This window comes from Mus caroli, unplaced genomic scaffold, assembly GCF_978045245.1.
Source record: "Mus caroli unplaced genomic scaffold, Mus_caroli_1 scaffold_6, whole genome shotgun sequence".
Lineage (NCBI taxonomy): Eukaryota > Metazoa > Chordata > Mammalia > Rodentia > Muridae > Mus > Mus caroli.
In genome coordinates, this window is record NW_028227261.1 from 37,380,879 (window position 1) to 37,393,432 (window position 12,554).

The window sequence follows — 12,554 nt, forward strand, 5'->3', positions numbered from 1 at the left end:
CAGTTCAGTAGGCCTAGTGCTTGTCCAGAATGCCCAAAGCCCTAAATCTGGTCCCTAGTCTCCAGCAGTGCATGAAACAGGCATAGTAGCGCATGCCTAAAATCCCACCACTCAGGAGGCAGAGATAGGATAACCACAAGTTTTTGGACCCTGTCTCAAAATTTTGCTGAGCTAAAAATATGGGTCAGTGGTTAAGAGCACTGGCTGCTTCTTCCAGGGGACCCAAGGTCAGTTCCCAGCATCCACTTCACTTGCTTCACAGACATCTATACACTCCAGTTCTACTGGCCAACCTTCTTCCAGCCTCTGTTGGTACCTGCACTCACATGCCATACAGCCATGAAGACACATGCACATAAATAAAAATTAAAAACAAAAAATGTTTTCATTTGCTGGGCGCTCAGGAGACAGAGGCTGCAAATCTGTAAGTTTGAGGCCAACTCCGTCTACAGCATAAGTTCCAGGTTAGCCATAGCCACATAGTGAGACCTTGTCTCAAAAAACAACAAACAAACAAACAAAAAATCAAACAGGAAACCACCTTCATTATACCTAACAAACAAAGGAAATCCTCACAATGCAGCCAGCTGCAGCACGCATCAATGTTTCACAGACTTTAACATGCTGTCACTACATGGAGGTCTTGTTAAAATGTCACACTTGCTAGACCTGGGTGGGATCACAACGGTGAGTGGACAACAGGTGGCACAATGATGGAGTCTGAGGTGCTGTGAGACATGAAAGTCTTTATGCCTTCGTCAGTGTAAAGACAGCCAGCAAACCCTGGGGGTCTTTTCAAACTTTTTATTTCTTACTTTTCTTTCATTAACAAACATACAAACGGGTAGGGTGGACCCGGTCAGCTGCTGTCTTCCCAACATCATAGCTCTCCTTGCCCTGGAACCTGTTCTAAGAGGTTAAAGCAAATCCAGCCATCCTTTTAGGTGTGTACCTCTGCCAGATAAGGATAAAAAAAAAAAAAAAAAAAAAAAAAGCCTACACTGAGTGTCATTATCACACGAAGTAACACAAAAGTAATAGTAATAACTTCTTGAAATTGTCTCAGCCATACGTCATACTTGATTACGTCACACTCCATTTTCAAGCTTCTTCCCAGGCTACGACTTCCTGGTCTCTTCCGCCAGGGCCTGGGACTTCAGGAACTGAACACATAGCTATGGTCCTTCTGGGATCAAAATGTGGAACTTGCCAATTTCACTTCTGGGACTAAAAGAGCGACAGCGGCGGCGGCAGTGGCGGTGGCTTTAGGACCATCCCCTAACTTGCCAATGGTGGCGGTAGCTTTAGGACCCTTTTGAGTCTTGAGCCTCATCTTCCCCGGTCTTTCCTGGAGCCTTCAGCCTTGAGATTAGAACAGTAAACAGCAGACTGGACATTTGAATGGGGTTGCTTCAGGAGATGCCTAGGAGATGCCACTCCCCAAACTCTTAGCTTTAAACTCCTTCAGTTTCTCCCACACTCTTCCTTCCCACTCACCCCCAGTACCTCCCGTTCTTTAACCAGGGTGTAAACTGGTTGTGAAAATCATCAAAGGTGTGTGACTGTCTGTCCTTCCAGTCTCCAGTGAGAGTGGAATGAGCTTCTTTTCATAGAGGAACAGACAATGCCACCCCACTGCCAGGTCCTGTTCTTGCAAGGGGCTCTGAACTTTCACGCCTGCTCCTGACAACCACAAGATGTAGCCAGCACAGTCTGCCTGCATCCCCCTCCCCCCACCAAACCTTGAGATTCCCAGCCTTCAGACTGTGAAGAGGGATCATGAGGCTTCCAGCCAGCCTCACAACCAAAGACCAAGGGCTGCTAAGGAACAGACCCAGGGAGAGGCTATCTGTGTCACATTTGGTTCACAGGTTTCAAACTCTGGGTTAGTCAGGCTACGGGTGACAGGATTCAAAGTCATTAAGCACAAAGGGACATTGATGGGAAGGATATAGGCGTCTCCTCCAGTGGCCAGGACTCCGGAAAGGCAGGAGGTCGATGGGACTTCCTTTCTAGTCTTGCCTCTCCCCCACCCTCTTCTGGTAGGTTCCTTCCACCCTCTGCAGATCCCTCAGAATGGTCAGGAGTGTAGACTTCAAGGAGTCACCCCTAATCTGAACCACACACTTCGAAGGAACTGTGTGAACCCTGAAGCCTGGGTCCACTAGACCAACTAAGTCATTGTGTCTGAGTGGAGGCTGGGCATCCACTTCCAAATGACTCCAGTGTGCACCCAAAGTCAAGGACCACCTGATGGCTTCAGGCATCAGGAGGGGGCTCTTCTGTGGTTCTCACTTGTTTAGGACCAGAGGTGTCCATGGGGGCCGACGGCTGCCATCAATCAGAAGATTAATTGGTTAGCAGTTCAGCAGATATGTGATTTCCTGAGCATAGCAGCTCTCGGGCACCAGCTTCCCCCACCCCCACCCCCCACCCTCACCCCCACTGGCATCTGTGATGTTTTGGTCTTTGAACCTCAAGACGGCACAGAAGCAAGAAGCTGAGCTGGCTCCTGGAGATTCAGTAATTTGGTGGGAGATATGGTTAGAGACTAGAAGTGAAAATGGTCACTAGGTCACTGACCAGCTAGGAAGGCATGTGAGAAGCAAGAGAAGAGAGTGGTGGACACCTCCTCCCAGGAGAGGGGCAGCCCTGGAGTCCAGGGAGAGGGTTGGGTGGCAGAAGCCTGTGAGTTAAAGCAGGGGCCAGCACTCTCAGAATAGAGGTCCTGAGGATGCAGGACACTGCTGGCCCTCTGCTCACCTGGGCTAGTTTCCCTCAGTCCCTCAAAGGACTTAACCTTTTCTAATAGGTTGTTACCTGGACTTCAAGACCTGAAGCCCTGTCATCTGGTTACACTTCAGGGTGAGGGAGCGTTGACAGTCATTGCAGGAGTAGGGTAGGAGCTGAGCTGAGGGGCTTTGGAGTTGGCTCAGGGCCGTCCTGATGCCATCCACGTCCCTCTCCATTCCCTTCCTCACCAAGGGAGCTACTACAGGGTCCCCTCACTCGGCTGTGACCCAGCCCCCAGCTGGGCCTCACAGAGACTGTCTTTTCCCTCAGAGGGCTCCCAGGGAGGGCTTAGAACATTTTACCTATGGAATGGTCTCCAGGCCAGGGGCTCCTCACCCTGGGATCTTGCTCTCTTACTAGACCAGGCATTAGGTGGCCACCAGGGGTAGCTGTGATCTTCCCTCATGGAAGTTCTGGTACCAGACTCCCAAGGGGTGGGGGTGGGGGGCAGGCAGAGATACAAAGCAGGAACCCTAAGTGCTTCCTGCACTGCCTGGACCCTGGAACCCACCTCTACAGCTCCAAGAGCTGGCTCTGGCCTCCCTAGTCCAGGCCCCACCCTAGGCGCATGGGAACAGATAGGATGATGTCACACTTGGGGCCGAATGTTCTCTTTTCTTTCCAAAAATATCAAACACACAGTCTAGAGGTGGTAGGGGGAAGGGCCTGGCTGGAACCCTGGCCTTTACACACCCAGGGGGCCCTTGACCGAGGCGGGCAACTTAACAACAGGTCTGCAAGTCAAAAGAGAGAAATCGCTGGTTAGTGGGATGAGTGAAGGTTGAGGGAGTCAGACTGCTGAATTCAGGGCCAGGAGCAGGATTCTGATAGCGGCCCTGCCCAGATCCCTTATCTAGGGGTGGGAGTGACAGTCTGACCTCTGACCTCGTGACCTGTATGGGCATCCAAACAGTGTTGGGTAACTGACTGTCAGAGGCTGAGGCCTACTCTCACAGATTGGAGAGCCATGCCTCCAGGTCTCTCTAAAGGTCAGTGTCCTTAGGTCTGATGTGGAGACAGTCCTTAGCCCAGAGTACTTCTATGTGCTTGCTGTGAGAATTGGAGGGAATATGGAAGGCTGTCTGGCCTCGCGTGCTGTGCTGTGCGCTGAGATCCTTCTGTGGCTGGGAGGCCCTCAGGGCCCAGCCTGTATCAGGCAGATGGGTCCTTCGGCAAATGAAAGAGCTGGTGGCTAAGCTAGTGTATAAATCCTGGTACTCATTCTGGTGTAGACAGAACAGGCCTGGTCCTTACTGGATCACGTATGGGCTGGGTCTTGCCTCTGATCTCTCTTTGAGTGTCTGAGTCTCTGACTCAGAGGCTATGTTGAGGACCAGGTGTTTGGAGCTCCAGACTGAGTTCAAGGGATCCATACCCCATCTACCCTGCCCAGGGTACTGTTTAGTCTGGCTCGAGTTCTGGGCAAGAGGGTTGCTGGGGAAAGGGGGCTGGGCAGGGTAGGCAGACTCAGACGTACTCTCTGGCAGCAGTTGAGGGTCCAGAGCGATAGGGCTGTGGGATGCTGTTCGCCCTCTCCGGCTCTGGGCATGTGCAGCAGAGAAAGGAACCGCCCAGCATGGCCAGGCCGGCCGAGGCCCAGCCGACGAACAGAGCTGGGCCAAATTCATACCTGTAAGAAGTAGAAAGGACTGTATCGGGCTGCAAATCCCAGCCCTGCCTGGCCCCAACCCTTTTGGGGGTCCTTTTACCCCACCCCAGCACCTGGTACACAGAGGGTAGCACACAAGCTCACCCTGTGTCCCTCCCCATCAACAAGTCCACACCACATAGCTCACACCTCAGATGGGCAGTTCGGCTCATTTTCTCATCTGGTGGATACAGAGATCCAGGTGGACACAGTAGAACAACCTGCTGTCTTTTTTCTCTTGGTGGTGGTTTGGTCTACAGAACTGCATCTAGTCAGGGCTGTTCCTTACTGCCCTCTGGAGATGGTTGCCCCTCTACATGGCCTGCTCTCTCCACACATATCCCTGCCAGCCAGCCTGACTCTCCTGGGGTTTCTCCACTTCTGTGGCTTGGTACAGGTCTTCATCTCCTAGGACACCTTTCCAGCTTTTTCTCTACCTTCAGGGCCAGTTCATTTGGAACCTCCTGACTGAGGGGCTTGCCTTGCAGTCCCCCTTCAGCCCCCTACATGCTCCCCTCACCTCTCAGCATGCACACACACTCACGCACAGGCACACATGCACACGCACACATGCACACGTGCACATGCACACGTGCACACACACACACACACATGCACACACATGCACACGCACAGCAGGAGGAGCCTTTAATCTGCACTGGAGTGCAGACAGGCTTAACTGTGCTCTCAGGATCCAGCCCAGGCAGCCCTTGCTGTGGAGACAGCCCAAGCATCGTTTCCCACCACCACCCCTACCAACCCCAGAATGAGCAGGACATCTGGCCTGGAAACTAGCATTCTTCGCTCCTGTCTGGGCTGAAAGGAAGGGAAAACCCAGGTAGACTCAGGCCCTTCTGAAATCTCTTACCTAGTCCCTCACCCACCAGTGGCTTCAGCCTTACAAATGGCCTGCTTCCTGGCCTGCCTCCCTCAGTCAGAGCCCCCTGCTGAAAGCAAGGCAGCAGCCAGATGTCTACACTGGCCTCCTCCCTGCACACAGCAGAGGGCAGCTACAGCCTTACCCAGGATGAGGAACAAATTCTCATAGCTGCTGGGCCTTACCTTAGCTATTTTCTCCAGTCTCATGTTCCCAGCAACCCCCCCCCCCCCACCCATTCTACTTCCTCCTCCAGGAAGCCATCTTGGCCTGCTGACACTAACAGAAGTAAAACAAGCCCAGGTGTGCTGAGCCCTGGGAGAAGTCCCTCTCCTCATCACCTCTTAGGTCCTCACAACCACAGGAGACCTGGTTCTGACAGGAAAAGGTTAAGTCACAAGGGATCCAGGTCACCCCGGCAAGAACGTGGAGTTAGACTTCAGACTGCACGTGGCTCTCCTTTCTTAGAAACTAGCTGGGGTCTGTGACCTATTTCCTCTTCCAAGTGACAGCCCTGGGCCAGGGTAGGACAGATAGGAAGGAGGCCCAGCTCCAGCACTCACCTGGCATTGACAGGAGTGCTGGGGTTGAAGAATTCCTGTGTTACCAGGGTAGCGTACCAGGAGACAGCAGTTAAAGTACAGAGACCTAAGGAACCAAGTGGGGAAGCTCAGCTCTGCCTGGGCCGGCCAGCCACGAAAGGTGAAAGGTGGGCTAGCTGCATAGGCAAGAAGGGAGAGGAAGCTGGGCACTCACCCGCCAAGAGGAAGAGAGCACCTCCGGAGATGGCCACACGGCTCTTGGCAGTGGGGTTGCTGTCTCCAACCCGAGTGCACTTCATGCCCACGACACTGAGCACCATGGCCACAAAGCCCAGGAGCACAGCCACGACCATCAGGGCTCGTGCTGATTGGATATGACCTGAGGCAGGTTAAGAAAGGTCTGAGCACGAGTGGGAAACTCCGAGAGGGGTGGTGGGGTGGTGGAGTTGTAGCGGGGTGCAAAATGGAGGTGTTAGACCTGAAATGAGAGGAAGCTGGTGTGGAAGGGCTTGGGTAGAAGCCTGAAGAGGCTTGAGCACTTGCCTGCTTGTGAGAAGAGACAATGAGTATTTGAGGAGAGGGGGCAGAGTGAGGTCATTGTCACCGCTGACCCTGCTTCCCACCGGCCCTTACTGGCTCCTTTCTCCTGGGTCTGGTACACCCTCAATCAAGCAGCAGGAGACGGGGCAGAGTATCACTCAGGATCACCAGAGGTAGAGCTGAAAGTGCCCGAGGACCAGCTAAACCCAGCTTGGTTCCCAGCAGCAACCCTGTCAATCATCCCTGACAATCATGGAGCCCTATGCTTTTTTCTTTGGGAGTGTTTTGGTCAGTTCTAGGCCCCAGGCAGCTCAGGAGACTTGGATCCCTGAGGGAGGCAGGCCAGTGGTTTGTCTGGACCAGTGTGAGTGGGACTGGCTGGGTGGGCAGTTCTACTTTGAGCCCTGTCGGAGTGCAATTGCGATGGTCCCCAAGGTCAGAGCTGTAATGGTGTCTGATTCTGTGTGTGTGTGTGTGTCTGTGTGTGTAAACATATCTGTCAATATGGAATATGGAGAGAAGAGGAGTGGAGAATGATAACAGGCTTATGAAACCAGACCCTCATCTCAGTCCACCCTCCCATGCCCTGTGTATTAGTGGCCTGGTTACACAGGAGAACATTAGAGCTCAAGGGTTGGATGGGTGGGTGTTAGGACCGGGAGCCCAGGCTGCCAGCCTCTTGTGTTCCTGCCTCCTCAGAGCCTAGAGACCTGACTGGCCTGGACTCTCCGGTGTACACAGGACAGAAGTTAGGGACTCCCACAGGGGCTGGAGTGTGCCACTCAGTACTAAGGACAGGCTGTGAGAAAGCTTGCCGACAACCTCCCCAGCCCAGTCAGTGCCCCCTCCCTGGCTCCCACCGGAGGCCTACCGTCCAGGGCCAGGAGTGAATCGTAGAGTTTGCATTGCACCTGCCCGGTGCTCTGAGAGGCGCAAGACATCCACAGCCCTTCGTAGAGGCCCACGGCTGTGATGATGGCATCGCCTGCATAGGAGGACTGCTTCCACTGTGGCAGGGCAGTGCTGGCGATGATGCCCACCCAGCCGCCCAAGGCTAGGAAGTAGCCCAGGAGCTGGAGGCCCGAGTTGGCCATGGCCCAGGTAGGAGTCTGAGAGTTCCAGGACTCAGAGATGGGCCGGGGTCTGGAGGAGCGTTGTGGTCATGGTAAGAGGAACAGCTGGAAAAGGGGAGCTAAGTGGCACAGGAGGAGAGGAGGAGAGGGGATGGCTGGCTGGCCAGCAGAGGCAGTGGCTGCTGGATTCCAGAATGCAGGGGGCGGCCTTGGGGCTGGAAAAGGCCAAAACCCGCCCACAGACAGTCCCCAGCAGAGCTCTTTTTGCCCAGTTTCTTGGGAGTGGAGGGTAGAACCTAGGGTCCAAGCTGGGGTACCCCTACCCTCCCTGTCGCAATAGTAAGGAAGGGAGGGGTAGGAGGAGTGACTCTTCCCCCTTTTAACCAGGGAAACCCCTTTAGAAGTGATTCCAGTGCTCTGGGATTCTCCTAATCCCTTCCCCAAGCACCACCAAGCTCAGTGGATGGCTTTGCTGTGCTTCAGTGCCTGATCTGAAGCAGCGGTTTCTTGCCCACTGACTTGAGGACAGAAAAAGAAAGAAATTTTAGTTACAGCAGGAAAAAACTATAGAGTTCTCTCTCTCTCTCTCTCTCTGTGTGTGTGTGTGTGTGTGTGTGTGTGTGTGTGTGTGTGTGTGTGTGTGCTGGGTATGGAAACTAGGCTTTGTTGTACATGCTAGGCAAGCACTCTACCACTGACCTAGATCCCCTGGAGTTAGTTTTGGGTCAGGGTTCTAAGGCCAGATGCGCAGAGACTTGGTTAAATATGAGCTGCTAGGGAGAAGAGTCCTGGGTACCTGGAAGCCATGTCTATCAAAATAGGAGAGGCCAAAGCAGGGAAGATGTGCTGTGGGGTCTGTCTGCGATCTGAGGAGTCAGAAGAGGGACCCACAGTAACTGGGCCAGTGGTAGCTGCCTGCCAGCCTCCGGACGTGGTGGGGAGCTGGGGAGACCTGCGCCAGCATCTGTCCTGAACTTGGAGGAAGAAGCACTGCTCAGCCAGTTAATCCCTTTGCTGGCTGGTTCAGCAGCTCCTGCTGGGACCTGAGACAGCAGGCCCTGGCCCCTAGCTCCAGAACAGCCTGGCAGGGGCAGGGGCCTCTGCGCATTCCTGGGGTTCAGGCTCCCCGCTCCTAGACCCCTGCCCGCCCCTTCTCACTCAGCCCTCGGGAGCAGGGAATGTTTAACTCCCCTGGGTCTCATTAGCAATCCTCTCACGTTCATTTCAGCCCCACAGGCTTGGCATGGGTGCAGGAGGAATGTCACACCCCTGCTCCCGCTCCAGCCTCCCAGCCACCTCTCTTACATCCCCTGCATCCATCCCACTGCCTTTCCTGAGCTGCAACATGGCCAGCTTCCTCCCCCACACCTTCAACCCCCACAGCAGGGACAAACCCCCAGCCTGCTGCCTTGCATTCCTCACGTGGGTGCCTGGCACTCTCAGACAATGGCAAGCCTATGTGCCTGCTCAGGGCGTGGGCCCCTGGTATGGCCTGCAGCTCCAGCTCAGCTCCAGGGACCTGGGGGAAGCTGGGTAAGGGGCGAGTGCCGTTTGGTAGACAGTGCCACACACTGGGTCCCTCTGACTTCTTGTGCACACTGGACCTGCTTCTTAGAGTAGCTGGCCAATACCCAAAATAGCAGTGGGGGCCAGAAGGGTGACAGAAAAGATGGTTCAGACTTCAAATTCTCCTGCCATAAACGATAAGACAACAGAACCAAAGGAAACAGGGAGATTGCCAGAGCCCAGAGTGAGGCAGGAGACACAAGCAAAAGACTCCTGGGGGCAGTAAGACTCAGGTAACCTCAAGGCAGACCTTCCCACTAGGCAGGTGACTGGGCTGTGTAGGTGCTGGTTCCTCTGGCCTCTCCCCATGTCTTTGCCTTTCTGCCTTTTGGAGGGAGTGGGGATAGGGATGGGAGTGCCTCATAAGCTGCTCCCTACTAATGAGACAGCTGAGGAGGTTCAGCATCTTCATCATTAAAGAGATACTATTTCAAGCCGGGCAGTGGTGGCACATGCTTTTAATCCCAGCACTCGGGAGGCAAACTCAGGCGGATCTCTGAGTTCGAGGCCAGCCTGGTCTACAGAGTGAGTTCCAGGACTGCACTGAGAAATCCTGCCCCATCCACCACCACCACCCCCCAAAAAGAGATACTGTTTTGCTGAGCTGGCATGAAGCTTAGGGGAGTCAAAGGGTCTGCACTGGTAGCAACTCTACAGAGGCTATTGGAAAGGCCAGACAAGACCATCTCTCCCCAAGCTGAGCCTTGGCCTCTGGCAAAGAGTTCTCTGTGAGGAAGAACCAGGCCTCGTTCTGACCTTGGACACACTGGTCGGATCCCTGAGTTCTGGAGCATCAGGGCCGCACTGAACACTAGCTGTGACCCCTGTCTCCAGACATGTGAGAGCTGAGGTAGAGGGGATGGTGCTCACTGTCCCCAGAGCTAATGTGTCCCAGATGTGAAGCCTGAGGGGCAGCAGGAAGCCTGTCTGTCTACACCTTCCTTCCTTCAGGTCATCCCCAGACTAAAAACCCAGAGCCTCCAATAATTACTCTTTCTTCTCATGTGTAACCCTGGCTGTCCTGGTACTAGCTCTGTAGACCAGGCTGGCCTGGAACTCAGAAAGATCCACCTGCCTCTGCCTCCAGAGTACCAGGCTAATCCACCACCAGCCAGCGTAAGGTTCCACGATTCTTATATCGTCCCCTGAAACTCCTGCAGTTTTTTTTTTTTTTTCCTTTGTCATTTGAGATTTGGGTCTGTTCTACCTGAACATTCTCGGCTTCACCAACAGCCATACTGTACCAGTGTTCCAAAGCCATCTGGAATTCAAGACCTACTCCTGAGGCTACACGTTTCTTAGCCCAAGCAGCACAGCTTCTCCACCCTAGGGAACCCTCCATTCTCTGTGGTTCTGCAGCCCAGTAACTCTCAGGCATGCATAGAGAGCTGATGGCTCAGGGTTCCTAGCCCAGCCTCCCATCAGAGCTGACGGGAACTGCCTGGGGTAGACACAAGTCACGGTTTAAAAGTAAATAAAATCAAGTGCCTTCACTTCCTTCCGGAGGGTGCTGGCTTTTCCTTGGCTACTGAGAAGTGTGTGACATTAGCAGGTCACAGCTTGTCTTAGTCTGATTCCTCCACTGAGAAGAATGGTGGTGATTCCACTTTCCTATCTGGTTCACGAGGTTCTTCGGATCATAAATGGTCACAACTGTGGCTGATCCAAGCTGTTCCCAAGGTACTGGCTCTAGGGTGGAACCTTCCCTGGTGCCACTTCATCCTGGCATGGCAGACTGCTTCAGGGTGGGAACTGGCTGCCACCTCTTTCACCGTTGTGCTGGGCTGAGGGTGGCCGCGGTAGGAATGTGTTGATCATTGATAGGTTGGTATGAAGAGTCATTGGTTTTACCTCTCTCGTAATGAAATAGCAGGGACTGGCCCACCATCCTTGCTCATGACTGATTAAGAGGGTCTGACTCAGTCCATGGCAATCTATCACTTTTCCTGCAGCTGCCATGGGAAGTTGGAGGCTGAGAAATGGTGCCAACTTTACCACCCCTAACTGGGTTAAGTTTCTGCACAACCACAGGCTCAGGACAGAAATGACTTACCTTGGGCCACACAGTAAGAAAGCAGGATGCCCAACCATGGGCCACCCCCAAACTGTCCTGCCTGTCCAGGCATAGTGGAACAGCCAAACTGGAATCCCATGATCCTCTCTCCACATTCCTATCCACTGCAGTTGGCAAATTGCTTTCTTTCTTCCCAAGGCCCATAAGGAATGTGAGGTTGCATTAGGAGTCTCAGATGGCTCCACAGTCTAACCAGGGCAAGGACACTTCACAGTGCATGGGGCAGTCCAAAGGTGTCTTCACTCCTTGGGGACAACAGCACTGTACACTGATCTCTGGTTGACCCCCACTCCCACCCCAGATCTTCACCTTCCCTGGGCACCAGAGTGCAATGCTCATATCTGCCCTGGGTTTGCTGAGTTGTGCCGTATGCCCTGTGACACTCCTACAGGCTGTCTCCATCCTAAGCAAGTTTCCTCATACTGCTGACCTGCACAACCACATGTTTCCCTAAGCATGGACCAAGCACATGCAGTTGTAGCTCAGCTGGGACCTTGCCACCACCTACTGCTTCTGAATGAGCCTCCTAGCCTAATTGCATACATTTACCTTGGTCCTGTTGTCACTGAAAACACCTTACCCTTTGGAAGCTCAATAGGGGTGGTCTGCTGTCCCTCTGTAGTTAGTATGTATTGAATTTGTAAAAGCCAGTCGGTCGGGCACAAATGGTGCACCTTTCATCCCAGCACTTGGAAGGCAGAGGCAAGCAGATCTCTGAGTCTGAGGCCGGCCTGGTCTACAGAGAGAGTTCCAGGACAGTGGGAGCATGTAGAGAAACCATGTCTCAAAAGAACAACCAACCAACCAACCAACCAGACAAAAAGAAATCACAAAAGCCATCTTCACTAATATAGAAACTTCTGAAACACCAGGTAAGGCCAATGCAGAAATGTGGAACTGTTTCTACTGTGTCGGGTGCTGTGCAAGAATTCTTTTGCAAGTATTTTTGGGCATCTTAGCCTCAGCACATGAATTACCTCTCTGTCTTGATGAGAAAACAACTCGGTCACATCCTTTCAAGTTCAAGAGTATTACTCAGCTCGGTGCCCAGGCCAGCTGCAAGCCCCACTCAGCTCGGTGCCCAGGCCAGCTGCAAGCCCCACTCAGCTCGGTGCCCAGGCCAGCTGCAAGCCCCACTCAGCTCGGTGCCCAGGCCAGCTGCAAGCCCCACTCAGCTCGGTGCCCAGGCCAGCTGCAAGCCCCACTCAGCTCGGTGCCCAGGCCAGCTGCAAGCCCCACTCAGCTCGGTGCCCAGGCCAGCTGCAAGCCCCACTCAGCTCGGTGACCAGGCCAGCTGCAAGCCCCACTCAGCTCGGTGCCCAGGCCAGCTGCAAGCCCCACTCAGCTCGGTGCCCAGGCCAGCTGCAAGCCCCACTCAGCTCGGTGCCCAGGCCACCATCACTCCAGGCTTTTGACTCTCAGCTTGTTCAGCCTCCGGACA

The 12,554-nt window shown here is 53.8% G+C and overlaps 1 protein-coding gene across 1 annotated transcript; it reads right to left on the reverse strand.

The window, feature by feature from the left end:
* Nucleotides 1-2,458: 2,458 nt before the first annotated feature.
* Cldn19 (claudin 19) lies at nt 2,459-7,625 on the reverse strand. Its single transcript, XM_021161283.3, has 5 exons — nt 7,272-7,625; nt 6,075-6,239; nt 5,882-5,966; nt 4,271-4,423; nt 2,459-3,527 (listed from the first exon to the last, which is right to left on the reverse strand). The coding sequence occupies exons 1-5, from the start codon at nt 7,492-7,494 to the stop codon at nt 3,479-3,481; spliced, it is 675 nt and encodes a 224-aa protein (XP_021016942.1). The 5' UTR covers nt 7,495-7,625; the 3' UTR covers nt 2,459-3,478.
* Between the last annotated feature and the right edge of the window lie 4,929 nt (nt 7,626-12,554).